Raw genomic sequence first — 20,101 nt, 5'->3', positions numbered from 1 at the left:
CTGCCATCGCCCCCCGAGGGTTCACTGCGGCGGCCGTCGCCCCCCGAGGGTCCGCTGCTGCTGCCATTGCCTGCCGAAGGTCTGCAGCTGCTACCTTCGCCTCCCGAGGGTCCTGTTTTGCCTGGGGTCACTAACAGTCCTGCCATGCGGCAGGAGATACTGTGGCTGGAGCCCCATGAAGGGGAGCTGCCGGCCACGGAAAAGGGGGGGGAGGTCAGGAGACCAGCTCCCCCAGCCGCACTTTTGCGGCAGGAAATACTGTGGCTGGAGCCCCGTGAAGGGCAGCTGCCAGCCATGGAGAAGGGGGGGGAGGTCAGGAGACCAGCTTCCCCCGCAGCAATTTCGTTGCAGGAGAAAGGGTGGCCGGCCATGAAGAAGGGGGGGCAGGTCTGGAAACCACCCCCAAAATTTTTCTGGCCAGAGGAACTGGCCTGTGCGTCATCCACTGGGACGCTACAGTTGTTTGGGTGGGAGGAGGACATCCCACCGTGGCCGCCCCTGTTCCTGCGCCGGGACTGCTAACCGGGACTTTGGGGACTAAGGAGGGAGGTGGCCGAAAAGTCCATGTGTGCTGCGCACAAGGGGGGGCATGTGTGGCGGAGTGTCCCGCCCCTATGTATTATTATTTGTATTTTTGTTTGCGGCGCGGGTAAAAGCGCTGCGTCTTTTATTATTATATTTAAAAACCCCATGGCTGATCAGCTACTGATTATTTAACTAGCTGACAGTCATGCATCCTTACCAAACGCGTGCAGACTCTGGCCGAGGGGTAATAAGATAATTAACAACTAGTTAATCCCTCAGCCAGAATATATAAACCTGCCGCTCTCTGCACTCGGGGTGGAGTGTACAGAGGAGAGTACGGGGAGCGGAGAGAGCGAGCAAACAAATAACGACAGTTAAAGACGACTGCTAAACAGTATTTGTTTATTTGTTTGGCCCTTGTGCCTTTTTGTTTTGTGTTTTGTTGTTTTGGTTAAATCTTTTGTTTTGTTTATTAATAAATACGCTGAGTGCCGTTGCACTCAGCTTCAACTGCCCATCCATTGTTTTGGTTTCTACTTCCTGGTCCGTGACGTCACCACTGCGAGCCAGACTGTCACACCAGGGTATTATAACTCAACTGTATTATTACACCTGTAGAACTCCTCTGTTCTTCCCCTGGGACACTTATCACCCTTCCTTAAATGCGCTTTACTTGCTCTTATCTGCCCCCTATTTTACTGCATTTAATCCTGTACGTCAGAGTACTGTAATCTGCCAAGTGTTTAATCTGTAGTATTTTGTATTTAATCATATCCTGATGTAACTATCACTGACACTTATCTGCTGTATCATTGAATTGTATTTTGTCACACTTGTACTTGCTTGAACCAAAGTCATTGTATTTATCTTGCTCTTAATTGTATTATTACTTGTACTGTGATACTTGAAATATATTTGCTTTCGACTGTAAGTCGCCTTGGATAAGGGCGTCTGCTAAGAAATAAATAATAACAATTACAAGCTCTGTACATTACATTAACTATACAAGCACCCCCAGGGTATTATAACTCAACTGTATTATTACAAGCTCTGTACATTACATTAACTATACAAGCATTCCCAGGGTATTATAACTCAACTGTATTATTACAAGCTCTGTACATTACATTAACTATACAAGCATTCCCAGGGTATTATAACTCAACTGTATTATTACAAGCTCCGTGCATTACATTAACTATACAAGCATTCCCAGGGTATTATAACTCAACTGTATTATTTTGTAAATACATTAAAGATATCATGTATTTTTTGCTTTTTTATTCAAGCAATTGATGGTGTAGATGTATCTCTGCATTTCTTTTTTTAAACATAATAAAATGTGTTTTATTTTCTAACCATTTCATTTTATGAATATGGTATTTACCAACACATTATTCCTAGATGCATTAGGTATATAATAATATCCTGCTCCATGTCATAAGGGTTTGAAAAGTAAAGCAGAACATCAACAGCAAAAAATCTTACCTGTTTACCCAACATTCTCAGAATATTATAATGCTGCAAATTATTCCAAAAAATCAACAACTTTTACCTTGATGAAGTCCTTCTGAAGCCACGCCCACTGTGTGTGCTGCTCTATTTAAACACTGCCCAAACCCAGGAGCGTTATTCTGAACGCTGAGCTAATTAACAGAGAGCCCAGGTGTCTGTGTGCCTGACAAACATGTCTCTGATTAGCCTGCTCCTAGCACACACCGCCACGGTGTCTCTGGCTTTAGTTTTAACTGGTTTTATATTTTTATACTTTTACTCGAAATCCTCCAAGTCGTCTAATTACAACTCCCCCCCCCCGGCCCGCCGGCTCTACCTGTTATTGGGAAGCTGAACATTTTGGACCTGCACCAGCCACACAAAACGCTGAGTAAGGTGAGTGGCACTGGGGACCAGGCAGGGCATTAAGATCAGGATTAAAGTGGGTAGTTTGGGTAGGTTTTTACTGATTTAACATCAAGGCTTTAGAAATTGAAAAACATTTTATTGGCCTTAAGTTTAGATATTTTAGAAGTATTGTAGGCATCTGTTTTTGGTTCCTTTAGCAATGACACCTGTAAATGTACAATGTAAAATGCGTAACATACAGACTGACAAGAACATGCATGCACGCGTTCGGCGTTGATAGGGTTCCCACCTGTACGGGTTTGACCCAGACAGTCCGGGAATTGCGTCTGTGTGTCCGGGTGGCAGGAATTAACAAACCCGGACGCCCTAATGTCCGGTTTTAAGTGAACCGCATAAGAAACACCAGCCTTACTTTCAATATCTTCTTTTACATACCGTATAACGGGGCATTTTGGAGTGGAATTTATTTTAGCTTTATTGTCGGTTTGGATTGGATCACCAGTAATCCTTCCACCAATCAGAGTGTGGCATACAGTGTGCGATTTCGCCCTGTGCCAGACTGGTGGTGTGCAGCACAGGTTAAAGAAGCGCGCGCTGGACACTGGAAAGAATGTGTCGGATGTCATGGCAACTCGAGTGCACTCAAGAGCTCCCGGGTTAGCCCGAATTTTCCAAAACTCTAGTTAAGGCGCAACGCAAGTTGGCTAAAAAAAGAAATAGCTTCAACAGAGTTTCCTTAGTTTATCGAGTTATTACGTGAGCTGGACAAGTCTGTCATGTTATCGCGAGAGGTGGCCAGATAGTAACCAGGCAACCTGTATCCTCGTTGTAACAAAAAATAAGTTTACATGACAAAGCTGATGTTCTTAAAACGTCACTTTTGTGTTTACATGATTAACGATAGAAAGTCTAATTAGAATACAACTGTATACATGGATTGAAGGTTTCGGTAAACGCAGGATATTTTCGCATGCAAAGTACTGAAGCAGCCTAAGTACGATTTGCCCTGTCTTAGTGCCCATAACATCTGAAAATAAATCTAACATGCAGACAGGAGGAGGAATATCATGCCCAAATCTGATCTGAAATATGAATGTGTAATATAGTAATTCCTTTACACAATTGTTACAATGGTAAAAACAGACGTGTAGTGAAGTACAGTGAAAGCATAGCAAAATAGAGAAGTATAGAACAAAAACACAAAATAAACGAGCATGCAGCAAATGCATTGGTAAATATAATTTGATTCTGAATTAGCTAGAAAACAAAAGTATTATTCATAACATACTACAGTTAAAGAAAATCCCTCAAGGATTAAAATAAACCAGGTTTCACATCAAATTACCTTTTAAAGAAACGAGAGACGCACTCTTCTGTACAGTATGAGTATTAGTTATTCAGATGGTGTTTATGCATTTATTTCTTTTATTTAGGATATCTTTTAGTCATTTATAATTCTGTTATATGAACGGATACGAACATGGGCATTTTGGGTACCGAATGCATTTCCAGCTGTGTGTTTGTCCCAGCACTAGTTCTGGCACAGATTCACTCAAACAAATGAACAACTAGAAAACAAACAAATGACAAGCCTTCCGCAGCTCCCCTGGGCACAGGCCTGAATTAAAGCAACGTTTATGGTGCTGTCTTCACAATAATGTATTTGTAATCCAGAGCCAGACCTACACTAGCACTGTCGCCGGTGCTTCTACTGCAGCTGAGCCTCCCTGTGCTCAGTAAGGGTCCCCACATCCTTGTGTCTGTGCAGTTTCTTGACTCAGTGCCACCTTCTTATTACTCACAATTCATTCAACACGGGTCCTGCTTCTACAGTGTTCCTGCACGGCTCTCTCCTTTCTTCTCTACTGTGCAGCCCAGACCCTCCGCTCAGTGTCCTCTCTTTAATAAACACCATCAATTACATTCATGTCAACCAGAAATAAAAAGGTTCCACGTTAAATCCACAAGCAACTGAAATAGGGAAGGACAGATATTTATTCATTGAAACCAGGGGTCTCCAATCCTGGTCCAATTAAGTGCTTCTTAGAAGCTTAATTGGTCCATTTAATTAATTTAGGGTACAGTTGGAACTAAAAGCAGGTGGTACATCGGCCCCCCAGGACCAGGATTGGAGACCCCTGATTTAAATGTTTTTTTTTTACCAAGCCAGGTGTAAGTAATCAAATATGATATTGTAGGAATAAAACAGTTTTATTATTATTATTATTATTATTATTATTATTATTATTATTATTATAAACCTTTATTCTAGCTTAGATTTATTGAAGACTCTTGACTTGTGATTAGCTTTATTTCTTTATATGCTGCAATGAATCTATGTCAGATATCATTATTCAGGGTATGTATGGGAGACCATTTTTCTTCATGTAAATAGAAATAAACACTGAGTGTCCCCCATTTGAATATGAAGATTTTGCTTGCAGACATTATGTAGATATCTCAAAGACAACACTATAGAAGAACTTCTAAATCACATTCATGGAGTGACCCATATACCAAATTCATATAAAAACTATAATAAAATATGAAGAGCCAAGAGATCGTCACTACAAGAATACATGAACTGATAATGGAATAAGAAGCAAGAGAACAGATTGTAAAACCATGGTTAGTCCTCCTTTAACAGCTTCTGTGTCCTGGAATAGAAAATCAATGACTTGCACTGGAGCATCCGAGTTAAAAATCATAGCAAGGACCTTGGACCTGTCATGGGGTTTGTAAATCAATCTAGAACTTCAAACTTTAATGCAGTAAGTGGATAATAGTGCCCTTATGAAATGTATTTTATAATATATTAACCTCAATATATTGTCATATATTTCATAATGTGTGTTATAATATATTTAATATTTTTGCCATATACAAATTATAGCCCTTTTCATATATTTTTTGTTTGGAAAAATATTGTGAAATATAAGGTAATATGAGACAATATATTCTTACATATATTTATATATGTACTTTGTATATGGAAAAATATACCAATATATGTTGTAGTATATTAAATATATGCAGCTGTAGACTGTAGATATTGTGGCAGAGTAGGGGGGTGATAAGATGTAGTCCAGGAGGGTGCTGCAGGACTACATTCCCCAGAATGCCATGGGGTTATCTGGCACCAGAGTGGAATCATTGGGCTCCATCTTAAGGTGGAGCATCGGAGGCTGATTAAGCCCTGGATAAAGGCAGTGGAAAACCTATACACAGTGCTGAAGGAGGAAAAGCGATGTGCAGAGCAGACCTGACCTGAGTGGTCAAAAGTAAAAGGTACTGTGTGAACCTTGTTAAACTTGTAAATGGTGTAAAACAAGTGTTTTTGGCTGGTTAACATCTCAGCCGTCCAGTGGGTTTAAGAGTGAAGAAGAGTTTAGTTTTTTGGGAGTTAGATTTTTGTTTTGTGTTTGTTTATTTGTGAATAAAAGTGTGCACTGCGCTAAACTTGCAGTTCTGTGTCTGGGTCGAGTATTTTAAAGGGTGGAAACATGCCAAAGGGCATTGTTACAATATATTTAAAATATACTGGAAAATGTATTGTGAAATATATACATACTGTAGCAACGTGGGGTGTTATTTACCACAGTACTCAGCAGGTCTTTCACAGCAGTCCTCTAGTGTGGTGTTGCAATTAAACTCAGACAACAGAAATAAGGTCTAAACAGGGCGGGACCTGTATGTGTATTAGTTTTACTGTGTCCTGTCAAAGGGACACAGAGTCACCAATTTTTAAAACAAAAATGACAAAACAAAATAAAACTCTATCTTCTTTTTTTGGAGAACTTACTAATACAACAGCCGTTTACCCTAACTGTCACCCAGGCAGCTAAGCTGCTTGCTGGTTTTCAAAACAAACTCCAACCGATACACACAACCTACAATAGTTGTCGTTATTACCATTATTAATTTTTCCTCCACTCCAGTCTCCTCTGTTGTTCACAGACATTAGCCCCACATTACCAAAGAACCCCTCAGGTAGGGTGTTTAAATACTCATCATTAATTAAGCACAGGTGCAACCCATTCTCCTGTAATCTAGCCACTCCAAGCCCCTTGGGAAATGTAGTCTTTTAGCCCGCCGCCATTATCTCCCTGAACTGCATTTCTTATATCAGTGGTCAGAAAGGGTATATGCTTCTTTCCAGGCGTGGCCCTATGTACCTGCCCTCCATCACTTTACCCCGCACTTTATCACAATACATACATGCACAGTAGCAAACAGGATGCTTTTAAAGCACAATGTCGGGTTATACATTTTTGAATGGCATGCATTAAAAAGGTTAGCGCTTCATACAAACAATGCACACTACTTTTAAAAGACACTATATATACTGAGCATCAAAAAAACTTAGCACATTTATATTTGTAGAAAATTCACTAGATGTGATTGAAACATGACAAACTAATTTAGAGCAGGTGCAGTGACTTTTTATTGTGCTGATTAACAATTGATATCACGAAGATGCTGCAAAATGATCTGCCGATCTTGGGCAGGTGATCTTCCAGTTTGTGGCCTGTCATTGACAGAGTGTGTCTGGTTATACCGTCTCGCCAGGTTTGATATAGCTGGCTGTGAGCACTCAAGACGGTGAGCCACAGCACGCTGCCCTAGTCCAGCCTCCAACATGCCGATTGCACGAAGGCACTGCTCTCTTGACAGACGTGGCATATTGTTTTTTTTCTGTGATTTTCTTTATTGCTTTTATTCAAGCTTGCAATTCAACAGCTGAAATCGCTCCATATCCAGTGTCCAATCAACTGTCTCACTAATTAGGTGATTAAGTGCATATGCTTCAGTCATAGTCACTCAAGCGTGTCATGGTCAAGGATGAATGATCGAGTGATTAAAAAAACAAACAAACAAAAAAAACATTTCGTCAGTGTCCATCATTTATATACCTTTTTTTTTTTTTTAAATAAATGTGTTGCAATAGTGGTAAGTTTCTTTTGATGCTTTTTGGCATACTTTTTGTTTTTTGTTTTGTACTTCAGGGCCACTGTACTTGATAACACACACCGCTTCCCAATAAAAACACTCGCTGTAACAACATACAATGAACAATAACCATAACACAACAATTAACAGCATTTTAACAGACAATAGACATTTTCTTCAAAACCCTGCAGTCCCAGCGTCCTTTGAGCCTCTATATGCAAATGAGCTACTTGCTGCTGTTACTGATAACTGTTTTTGTTTTCATCATATATTTTAATATATCAGCCAAGAAGAACATGCACAGGGAATAAGGCATAATAAGGCATATAAATTGGGATAAGACATAAAACCGAAGTCCTATTGTAAGTGAATGCAGCTGCAGTTGTTGTTGATGCATAGTTCACCCCCTAGTCTCTGTAAGTTGCTTTGGATAAAGGCGTCTGCTAAATTATAATAATAAATTGAAGGTGAGAAATTAAATTCTTTGGCCCGGATATTCGAAAGGTCTGCACACAGGGTTACGTGCGGCACAAATGACCATTATGCACAAACGCTCATTTTTTGCCATTTTCGAAACGTTTCGCACAGTCCGTTCTGAGCGTGCAGAAATAAAATGTATTCAAAGCGCAATATGGAGCTTTCCAAGGTACATCAATGGGAAACACCCAGCGGTCATTCAAGGTATAGTTCACATCTGCAGCAGGCTACAGTACGGTATATAACCGCCAGATACTAAACAAATACCTGTATAATTTAATCAACAACGATAATAGACCCTTATACAGTAGTATAAAACCCTGCAGATCGATCAATCAACAGTTTGGATTGCTATGCGTAAATCAGTTTAAGGGCAGTTTTTTTTAAATAAGAGCAATTGCCAAGTTGGATACGAGCAAGTGGCAGGTGTAGTACAGTATTTAATTATGGATGGACAACACTTGCAGGTAGCCACTGGCACATTTTCCAGGAGATCACAGCTAATAGGCTACTGAGAGAAAAACGAAAAGAAAACGGGTGGGAATGTAATAGAAAACAAGAAAGTAAAAAAAGAGATGTAATTAAACAGGTAATGTGTTTAAATCCTGCCACTGCAGAAATAAGACTTTGTGTTGTGTCTGTTTCTGTGTGATATTGCTTATATTTAAAATAAATGTAAGCATTTGTTTCAGCTCGTTTATATATTTTGGGATGAGTATTAAATATATGTTAAGTTGGGTAATATATTGTATATATTTTGCTATATATTTAAAGGTAGAAAATGTTGCAATCTAGTTCATTTTCATAGGGGTGTTTTTCACACAATTTCCTTTGACTCCTGAAATTGTCTTTCTGTATTCGCCTCCCTTCACAACAGGGAGCTGGCCCAGTGAAAACATGTATTTGCTTTATAGGTGGGTAGAAAACACGGACCCGCTTTCTAACTAGAACTTAAACTACATCCTAAAAATATTGTGCTCATGTTGTATGTAAGTAGTGTGGTAAGCCTTGTGGAGTTGCTCTTGCTGTTGCTGAGTGCTGTTTTGCCTGCCAGTTCCTGTTTAGTAAAAATAGTTATTTTCCCTGGATTCCTGTATTCTGTGTAGACGGAGAAATGTGTGCTGCTATTTAGGGAAGTGCTGATTTGAAGCGTGCACTCTCCCTCCCTGGAAGTGGTAGGACACTGTGGTTTTAAGCTTGTATAAAAAGGGGTTAAAATTGTGTAAAAATGGATTGCCAAATGTGTGTCTGCAAAGTTACTCGTGTGCATTGTAATCAGAGGTGTTGAGCGCTGTGGTAAAATCCAGCATGGTGCATTTATCCTGACCAACATAATAAACTGTTGATTTAGTTATGAACTTCGGAGTGTTTTTTGTTTCTGTGCTTGTGCATTGCTAATAATTTTGCTGTTTAGGGGTTACCCCAGAGTGGTTAGAAAATACGCATAACTGTGCTGCTCTGGCCCTTCGGGCTTGTGTGACTTATCAGGTCTCTAAATCGGTTTTATTAGGGTAATAGGACGGAAAGGTAAAATTTATCAGAAAGGATAAATTTGTTATCTTTACTAAAATTAAAATGGAAGAAGGCAGAGGTGTCGTTGTCCATTCATCAACAGTCCAAAGCACCTTTGACTGTTGTGCATATTTTAGCCTTTTAGTCTTGTTCCCCTTTCTTAAGAGGTATTCTTATTGTAACACATCCTTTAAGTCCTGATTTCAGAGTGACCTTCGTACTGTTGATCTGATGGACAACGACACCTGTACCTGACCAGGTACAGACCTGGCTAGTAGATGGCGCGTCTTCTAGAGTACTGCTAGGTTCGGATCTATTCCAACAGCGTCTCGGCGCAGGCCTCCCCTCGCTCCAACCTCACTTTGCAAGGGAACTGGTAACAGTGCTACGGACAGTATTAAAGCAATGCAATACTTTCACACACTTCAATAGGATCACACCACTACAGGAAGCTGTGTGGAGACCAATCAAATTGCAAATCAACCTCTATTCAAAATGAACCACACTCCCCGGTACTAATGACACACTACCTCACCTAATTGAAACACCAACTTTATAATGTTACTTAAATTAGTTATGTATATATATATATATATATTGTAACGCATCAGGGAGGGGGTTAGTATCCTCCCTGAAGAAAACATGTGCGTATGCACATTTTGTTTAATTGTTTTATTATTTTGTTATTTGTTTATTGTTTAATTATCACCCGCAACTGAAATTTATTGTAAATTAATGTCAGGTGCAGGGTATATAAGACGTGCAGCTTGGCTGTACGTGGCTGCTGAGTAGAAGGAGGCAGATGAGGTGCTCTGCTTCCGAGCAGTCAAAGTGTAAGTGCTGTGTTAAACCTGTGTGGTTTTGGTTTTTATGACGGGTAAACGGCTTAGCCATCCTGCGAGCTTGTCAGGGACCTGCATGAAACGTTTAGTTAGTGCTCAAAACGGAGCTAGGTGTTTTGTTTCGTTTTGTTTAATTTTTGTGTGTTTATTAAAATAATAGCGCGAAGGCGCTTGAAAACTCAATTTCTTGTGTCCTGGGTCGTACTTTTAAAGGGGCAACGAACCCGTGTGAGTGCCGGGCCGTTACATATGGTGTCAGAAAGTGTGGGCGCCCCTACGACCCAAAACGAAATGGAGAGTATCGAAGAATTAATTGCAATGCTCAACCGCAATACTGCTGCTCAAATAGAGCAGACTGAGAGATGGGAGAGAGAGTTTGGGTGGCCCCCGTTAGAAATAAAAGAACGGGAGCCGACAGAATTGGAGCTGCTGCTCCAAAAGTGGGAACAGGCAGAAGAGGCGGTGCCGGCGAGAGAAACCGCGGAATCGCCTGCACCAGAGGAGCTGCGGCAGGGAGAACAGGAGGAAGAGACCGTCCCGGAGCCAGAGGAGGTGAGCACCGCACCTCCACCACAGCTCCAGCCCACAACACCGGAAGAGGATCCGGCGCTGGTCAGTGCGGTCCCTTGCTCCTGGACACCCTGCCGGTCTTCCTAGACCTCCCTGCGCTTGGCCTGGAGCCCAGGAGTCTGCACCATCGGCCACAGTTCTGCCCCTGGTTCCCTACTCCGCTCTCCCCAAGCACCCAGACGTCGCTGGGCTGCTGCCAGACGTCGCTAGTGCTCCCCCTGTTCGCCGCTAAGCTCCCCCTGGGTGATCGGACATCGCTGCGCCCGTCCCCAGGTGAAGACCTCTGCCCGCTGCTGCAGCCGCCTGTTCCCCAGCCGTCGCTTCGGTCGCTCCTGTCAGCCCGGTGGGGTCCCATGTCGCCGGTTCAAGGTCCCTTCCTGGATGCGCCGGAGGAACCGACCCACCCTTAAGCCCGCCCGTGCAAGAGGGCGAAAATTGACATTTGTGGACTCGAGGGTGGGTGGTTGTGTTTTAGGGGAGGGGGTGGCCTTGGAATGGCCGATCAGTGTTGCACACTTGAGGGGGAGGATGTGTAACACATCAGGGAGGGGGTTAGTGTCCTCCCTGAAGAAAACATGTGCGTATGCACATTTTGTTTAATTGTTTTATTATTTTGTTATTTGTTTATTGTTTAATTATCACCCGCAACTGAAATTTATTGTAAATTAATGTCAGGTGCAGGGTATATAAGACGTGCAGCTTGGCTGTACGTGGCTGCTGAGTAGAAGGAGGCAGATGAGGTGCTCTGCTTCCGAGCTGTCAAAGTGTAAGTGCTGTGTTAAACCTGTGTGGTTTTGGTTTTTATGACGGGTAAACGGCTTAGCCGTCCTGCGAGCTTGTCAGGGACCTGCATGAAACGTTTAGTTAGTGCTCAAAACGGAGCTAGGTGTTTTGTTTCGTTTTGTTTAATTTTTGTGTGTTTATTAAAATAATAGCGCGAAGGCGCTTGAAAACTCCATTTCTTGTGTCCTGGGTCGTACTTTTAAGGTAATAGTGATAGTTACATCAGGATATGATTAAATAGTGATAGTTACATCAGGATGTGATTAAATACAAAGTACTACAGGTTAAAAACTTGGCAGATTACAGTATTCTGAAGTACAGGATTAAATGCAGTAAAATAGGGGCTGATAAGAGCAAAATAAAGCACATTTACATGAAGGGTGATAGTGTCCCAGGATACAAACAGAGGAGTTCTACAGGTGCTCTTTGAAGAGGTGAGTCTTAAGGAGGCGCCGGAATGTGGTCAGGGACTGGGCAGTCCTGACATCTGTAGGAAGGTCATTCCACCACTGCGGAGCAAGGGTGGAGAAGGAGCGGGCTTTGGAGGCAGGGGAGCGTAGCGGTGGTAGAGCTAGTCTTCTAGTGCAGGCGGAGCGGAGAGGTCGAGTGGGGGTGTAGGGAGAGATGAGGGTCTGGAGGTAGCTGGGTGCAGACTGGTCAAGGCATCTGTAGGCTAGTACAAGAGTCTTGAACTGGATGCGAGCGGTGATCGGGAGCCAGTGGAGCGAGCGGAGTAGTGGAGTAGCGTGGGCGAAGCGAGGCAGAGAGAACACTAGGCGGGCAGCAGAGTTCTGGATGAGCTGGAGCGGACGGGTGGCGGACGCAGGGAGGCCAGCCAGGAGGGAGTTGCAGTAGTCTAGGCGGGAGAGTACCAGGGCCTGGACCAGGAGCTGGGTAGCATAGTTGGTGAGGAAGGGTCGGATTCTTCGGATGTTGCTCAGGAAGAATCGGCAAGTGCGTGCCAGAGTGGAGATGTGCTGGGAATAAGAGAGGCAGGGGTCCAGGGTGACTCCAAGGTTCTTAGCATATATATATATATATATATATATATATATATATATATATATATATATATATATATATATATATATATATATATATATAATATAATATATATAAACACAATTTTTTCTTTTTATTGATATATTTTTTTGGTTTTGTCGATATCTTTTAATCCACAGCTGTGCAAGAGTCTTAAACATGTTGCATTGCCTCCAAACATAGCCCTTGACCTTCCCTTGGATGAAAGAGGAAGCCATGCAAAGTTTGGTTGCAGTGGCTCCTGCGGGGTCAGAATGCATAAAGGAACAGACAGAAAAACTTCTTCTTTATATATTAAGATCATGTAATCAAAGAAACTACAAAATGCTTTTGCAAAAGTCTACTGGAAGCCATAATAGTAGTATGGTATTTCATGTAAGAATTTGAAATGTCACATTGATAAATGCAAATGTCACAATGCTCATGCAAAATACATTTTTAAAAAGCTTAGCTACCTGGCAATTGTTTCATGGTGGATCATACAAAAATTATAAAAACTGAAGGTACCTCTGCCTCACGGTTCAACCAGCTGCTGACTTCAGAAAAACACAAGAATTCGTAGCTCTAGCCAAAGGAGATTCTGAGCAGCACACACATGACTAACATGAGAGCAACAGGCTGGCAGAGAGGAAAATCCCTGTCATCCTCACTGGAACGACGGGAAGATATCTTACAAGCGCTTTACAAATGTTTAGGCAGAGCAGCATCCAAAGAGAGGAAGAGTTCTGGGAGCAGCACAGAAATGTTGGTAGTGCACGGCACACATTTTATTAATTCACTACTGATGCTGCACCACTGTAATGAGTGGAACTTGCCATTTAAATGTGAAGTTGTAACAAGTAGAAAAGCTTCCCTGCTAATGCTTTGAGAGTCATCGTTCCTCCTCTTCTCACTTCAGCTCTCGGAGACGTACGGCAATGTGTTCACCTTCCACATGGGTCCCAAGAAGTATGTGGTTTTGACAGGCTATGAGGCGGTCAAGGAGGCTCTAGTAACCCAAGCAGACGACTTCTCAGAGAGAGGCCAGACACACATTACAGATAATCTCTCTAGAGGCGGAAAAGGTAAGAGAGACGTGCCTCCAGAGTCCCTTCATCCAGAACTGCAGCAGGAATGGCTGGTTCACAGGTGAGAGTCAGTGGTGTTGATTTGCGCTAATTTACCATTCCAATTCTCTGTGGAGAGCACCAATCATCCAGGCTGTGGTTTCTTCTGTCGTTTAAATTGAAATGGTGCATTAGATGTTTGACACCAGTTGACCCTCGGGTCGCACATTACAGAAAAATTCTCTAAAGGCGGGAATGGTAAGAGAGGTCTATAAAGCCTGTTACTGGACTGGGTGTAGTACATTTATGTTGAATGTGAATGAAAATATAGTACATTTAATATGCATTTCATAGGAAAAAAAAAGTAATTGATGCCTAAATATCAGTTCTTTGGGAAAGAAATATATGAATTTGAAGACTTTCATGAGCTTTTTTCAGCTTGTCCTGTTCTTGCTGACACTCCATCAATTCTCTTAACTGAAGCATTTTTCTTGTATAGATTCACTTTGTATCATTGTGATGAATGTTAAAGCACCAAAGCTGAGTGTGACCATTAACCTGCCCCCCTGCCACACTCAGCCCCTAGAGGATGTAGGAAATACCTCATTGTTTATGTGGTGGTTCTTACTGCTGTATGTCTTACATCCACTACAGGCAGAATGTTGCAGAGGGACCAGTAGTCTAGTATGTATGATAGGTGATCATTGATCTCTGTGTAATAAGATCAGGTTATATATTGTAGTCTTGGACCAGGCTGCAAGCAGCTCCAGGTTGATACTGGAATGAGTTGGAGTTTCAGGCTGGTTTCATGGTGGGAACGCTACAGTGATGCAACAATGGTGCTGTGTTCATGTTTCCTGCAGGTGTTGGCTTCGGTAAGGGGAATCCTGGAAGGTGATGTGTCGATTCACCATCTCCACTCTGCGAGCCTTAGGGATGGGTAAGAAGACCATTGAGGACCGGATCATCGAGGAGTCCCAGAGACTGGTGGAGGTCTTCCAGTCCCACAAAGGTGACGACCAACCAAAGAGCAGAGACAATAAAGGGTTAACCCTCATAATAAAGGGTTAACCCTCATGGCCACAAAACAGACCAGACCCAGATTCTGCAGCTGTGTGTTTCCTCCCAAGCCTGTTATAGTTTTGACAAATCTGTGTCCGGTCTGTGTGTCACATTCTGCTCTGCTCTTTTCTGTTGTGACTTAGTCAAGTAGACTAACTTTTCAGCTGGTGCCTTCCTCAGAAGGAAGTAGGCAAATGTTTCGGCTGCTTTCTTGTAGTGCCATAAAAATACTTTCTTCTGAAGAAGGCACTAGCAGAAGCGTTTTTCTACTTGCCTTTGTTTCTATAGTTTTATCTTATGATTCTTATTAAGCTTTTGACGTTACAGATGGCTTTTCTTGTTCCCCCACTCTAAGGAAAACCCTTTGACCCGCAAATCATCATCAACTCTGCTGTCTCCAACATCATCTGCTCCATCGTGTTCGGAGACCGCTTCGACTACAGCGACGCACAGTTCCTGAATCTGCAAAGAATGCTGAATGGGAACATGAAGCTGCTTGTGAGCCCCAAGACACAGGTACAGTGTAGTGATTAGAGCATCTGTCTGCTGCATTCAGGTCTGATTTTATAAAGCTGGAGTCACATTAATGACATCTCACCGAACTACAGTGTTTTAGACAACAGTGAAGGCATGTTGCTAAGCAACTAACTGAGCAGGTGGGCTGGCCGGCACTGAGCTGGCCGGGAGGTTTGGATTGGCTAGGGGGTCATGCCCAGGAAAGCTGTGCAGAGCTCAACAAGCGTCTGCGTTTCAGCTCAGTGCTGCTGCTGCATGGCCATTGCTACACAAACGGGTGCTGAGCAAAAGCTTGTTTACATCGAGGAGGAGAGCGTCCCCTCCATGGAGAGAACTTCAGAACCCTTAAACTGCAAGGCCGTGTGAAGAGGCCCGGACTCTGGGAGCCCAGTAGTAGGTTAGTTTAGGGGAGGTTGATCTCAAACCGTGCATAGAGAAGGTTTTCATAGTGTAGTAGGGTCCTGGAGTGAGAGGCCATTTGTGTGGCTTTGATTTTAGCTTTCTTTTGTCTTTTTCATTAAATGTAACACAGGGCTACCATTGCTGGTGTGTGGCGTGTCAACACCCAATGTCTGTGTCTTGTTCAGTGTCTGCCTCAGTCTTGTACAGTGAAGATCTGCGTGTGTAACAAACCCCCCTTGTTACAAGCACATAATTGTAATGCTCTGTGTGACAGTAGACGACAGCAAACTGCCTCCATATGCGTAATTGAGGCTGTATCTTTGTCAATGCATATTTTATTTGATTTCTTTTTTCGTCAAATTGAGGGCAGGAAATTTGGGCTGCGTCTTAAATTTGAGGGCGTGTTAAATTGGAAGGAATACGGTAATTGAACTGATAATTTGCATTACAGCCATTCGTTAATTAGTTTCCAGGGCATTTTGTTAATGGCAGGTGTGCAACACACAAACCTCAAGTGTGTGTTTTTTTTTGTTTGTTTGTTTTTTTCTTGTTCTACATTTCTTAAATGTAACTGTTAATGTTAAGCTACATTTTTACACAACAGCACACAGGTTTGGTCACCATCACGACGGTTGCCAGAAACTTGGGTTCCCGTAGTCTGCTGATGTTAATACAGCACCTCTCTGTGCTTACAAGGATTTGTATTCAATCAAATAGTTCCAATCCTTCTCGCACTGCAGTTTACGAAAGCATGTGATATGCATTTAGTCGCAGTCTGTGGCCTTGCATCATAATTTCTCATTTCTGTGCGATTTAAGTGGTACAAACAGATTGATAGATTACGATGGTGTGATTTGAGGGGGTATTGTAGTTCAGGAATCACATTGTCATAAATTTGACACGACACTGGTGAGGAAAAGAGTCAGCAACCACACAAGTTTATAAAAAAAACTGCAATTTTATTTTCCATTTTAGCAATGTGAATAAGGGACTTGTCACAAGTATAGCATACTTCACTTGCTTTTCCAATCCAAAAAGTAATATTGATAAAGAAACGGTCTGTCAGATAGTGTAGTTAAGTGGCTGATGTATTGCAGGAAGCAGACAGGAGAAGCAATTGAAAATACTTTTGGGCCTGAAAAAAATACAACATTTCAAACAAATAAACAAACAAACAAAAAAAAAAAACATAGACTTAAATCCATCTATTTATAAGATCAAACCGTGGGCACACAGGACTGTAACTTTCAGACCTCTCTGAGCTAGACTCCTCCAGCCAGAATCTGTCACCTCTCCCCTTTGAATGAGCCAGCCCCGGTGTATGTACCTTTGCCCACACTAGCCCCTCCCCGGGACTAGTCCAATACACTTAGCCATAGCAAAAGTATTTTCAGTTCCACTTTTGACTGGAATTACTTATTTTAAAACATGTGGGTTACTTCAACTTATTTAATCCTGAATACCTCCACAGCATAAATGCATACATTGTAGATAACATACTAGGGTGTCACGATATTACATTTTGACGGTATGAAAACCCTCAAATATACCGAGGTTATCGTCATACCGCGGTGTAATGTTATTTTTATATATTTTTAAAGATATACATATTTAAAGAAATACACCGTGGTCAACTAATTTTATTAATTAAAAAAATAAGTGGTGTTACTTTTAACCATTAAGCTTTCTGTTTTTAAAACGTAGCTCCATTTTATCCAGATCAGTTATAGCTAGCTGCAAGTACTCAGGACGATTCCATTGTGGTCAGCTGCGGGGCAGCCCTCTATTGGAGAAACCATGGCGACGCGTTGGCTGCAGGGAGGAGTTTGCTGGGTACAAAGGGGAAGCAGCTACGTCAAAACCTCCCCTTGCGCTGAGACACTGAAACGACCGGCCGGAGCTGGTGTATGTTTTTGTATTACGTGTTTGTTTTGTGTTCGCAGAGGAGCCGGAGGACGGGAGGCTGTAGCTACCAAGCCAATACGAACCCCAGAGCACGCCCCTCACAGCACAGCACAGCACAGCACAGCACAGCACAACACAGCGCACGCACTACGATCCCTGGACCAGAAGAGCACATTTTTGTGCACGGAGGATTGTGGTTGAGGAGTGACTTTTTATTTACTTTCTTTGAGAACTGACCCTGTTTCTGTTTTACCCCGACATCATTGCTGATAGAGGGGTGGATTATTATTTTTCATTTTGGATTATTTTTGGTATTTTTTTTGTTTAAAAATATAAAGAAGTATTTTTGTTGGGAGAGAAACAGTCTGGACATTGTATATCTGTCGCACCGCACCACTCGCCATATCACAAGCTGACATCAGTTTTTCAGGATCAAAGAAGAGCTGTCCTGCTGGAATGATTTCTGTGTGGCCCGGGGTCATTGCACAGTGATGCCAAGCATGCTGTGAGCACGGGTGCTGAATATGGCACATGAGGGTCATCTGGGCTTTGTTAAGCTCAAGTAACGTTGCCGGGACCTGCAGGCTACCATCCCCAAGCTAATGGAGGGGTAGAGAGGTTTAACTAAACCCTCAAGAATGGCATTCAAGTACGTCTAGCTCAAGGCTGTGCATGCTAAACAACCCTACTACAAATCCTTATGTACTACCGGGCAACCCAGCACACTACCATAGGGGTCTCGCCAGCTCTGTTAATGACAGGATGCAAGCTACAACTGCCATTGGACAGGCTGCGACCCCCAGGGACTTGCTCTTCCCCACCTGCTGCCCACATTACCGTCCAAAGGAGCCAACCGCACATGAAGCAGATGTTTGACAAAGTACACAGAACAAGGCCATCTGTAATGCCAGTCCTGGACTGGGTCCGAGTGAAGCGGTCACACTGAAGCAACAAGCTTGGACCAGCGACCTTTCAGCTCCATGATGGGTCTAGGTGGCATGCCAGCAGGCTGATGAAAGTGTTGTCATCTGAAACTCTGCCAGTGAGGGCATGATACTCATTTTGTGTGGGCGAAGAGGTTGGATGTATTCCCACCTCTGTTACCCGAGTCCTGCATGCTGTGCGCACTGCTTTTTCATCCTCAACTACAAAGCTGTCTTCAATTTTTTTTCATACCCAAAATATTCCCAGCTGGATGGTTTTATTTTTTTTGCAGGGGGAAGGAGGTCATTTTAGTTAGTTGTACGAGTTTACTATCCGATATTTTTGTTTTGCTAGTTTAGTTTCAATACAACTGTTTCCTGTGGTGAACACCATGCAGTGCCGCTGTTAAGATAATGATTTATACCACTCACGTGGCTCATTACAGCATCGAGGATCATTCCAGCCATTTTCACCATTTAAACTCTCCTTCTTCCTTATCTTTCAGCTGTACAATGTGTTTCCTTTCCTGGGCTTCTTCCTGTCTGATCACAAGAAGATTGATACAAATCAAACAATATTCCAGGGGTACTTTAGAAATGCATATAAGGATTGTAAAGACAGTGTGGACAGCAATGACCTGAGGAGCTTCATCGACACGTTCATCTCCAGGCAGAGAGAAGAGGTAATATCAGCACAGCAGAGCCTCTATCAGGGACCAGCAGTGTGGTCTTAGTGCATTAAAAGGGCAGTTTTACTGCATATCTAGTGGAAAAGCCTTCACAGTGAAACCAGCTCGATATCACTCCTGTTAATGGTCTGAATATAATGGGAGTCAATGAGGACGAGCTCCTGATCATATCACTTTGATCATTATCAAGACTAGAGAGTTTACAAGGTGCTGTACAGAAGTGTACTGTTCAGATGTAGAAAGTAGCACACTATAGCATGGACACTGCAGTGTGTGTGTGTTACCATCTACATATACAGTACAGATTGCACAGTAACCAACACTACTGCAAGCAATGCTGCCCTTATAAAGGGTTCCCATAGTAAAAGCATAGCAAAGTGTAATATAGCATGGTAAAGCATAGGGAAGCACTGTAAAGAATAGCGAGGTATGGTAAAGCATATTAACCCTTTGCGGTCCATTGTCGGACCTGGTCCGACATTGCAATTATTCCGATCCGGTCCATTGTCGGACCCTTACCGATATCATCAAAAAAATCCAAAAAACGGGTTTCTAGTCGTTTTTTCTCCGGAAGAAGCCGAGAAAACCATTCAATGGCCGAGTGGGAGCGACAGGAGCCGAGACAAGCCGATTTAAAAAAAAAAAAAAAAAAATAGCGTATCGCATGAAAAGTCATACATGGCCCTGGTATCAGATAACGGGGCGGTCATAAGTAAACAAGCTGAATAGTACTGTATCAGCGTACAGAGAACACGGACATTTGCAGAGCTTTTTTGAGATGTTATAGTAAGAAAATAATGACTTGGATCGCATTATTGAGGAGTTTGGTGATAAAACGAGTGATCAGGAGATGATTGATCGGTATGTACGACTATTATTATTATTATTATTTATTTCTTAGCATATGTGAAAGTGATAGCGAACGAAAGAGTGGGGCGGGGCTGGAGATGCCTAATGAGTGCTTTGTTGATATGTAGGGCCTTTTAAACCCGTTT

General features: G+C 42.5%; 1 protein-coding gene across 1 annotated transcript in view; it reads left to right on the top strand.

Annotated features, from left to right (window-relative positions):
• Positions 1 to 20,101, top strand: part of LOC117972122 (cytochrome P450 2K4-like) — a 39,943-nt gene that overhangs the window by 17,783 nt on the left and 2,059 nt on the right. Inside the window, exons 10-13 of the mRNA XM_059000496.1 lie at positions 13,462 to 13,627; positions 14,490 to 14,621; positions 15,027 to 15,187; positions 18,924 to 19,100. Coding sequence (XP_058856479.1) covers positions 13,462 to 13,627; positions 14,490 to 14,621; positions 15,027 to 15,187; positions 18,924 to 19,100 — 636 coding nt within the window. The remainder of the gene's footprint in view (positions 1 to 13,461; positions 13,628 to 14,489; positions 14,622 to 15,026; positions 15,188 to 18,923; positions 19,101 to 20,101) is intronic.

This window comes from Acipenser ruthenus, chromosome 25 (genome assembly GCF_902713425.1).
Source record: "Acipenser ruthenus chromosome 25, fAciRut3.2 maternal haplotype, whole genome shotgun sequence".
Taxonomy (NCBI): domain Eukaryota; kingdom Metazoa; phylum Chordata; class Actinopteri; order Acipenseriformes; family Acipenseridae; genus Acipenser; species Acipenser ruthenus.
This window is presented reverse-complemented; position numbering and strand designations above follow the sequence as displayed.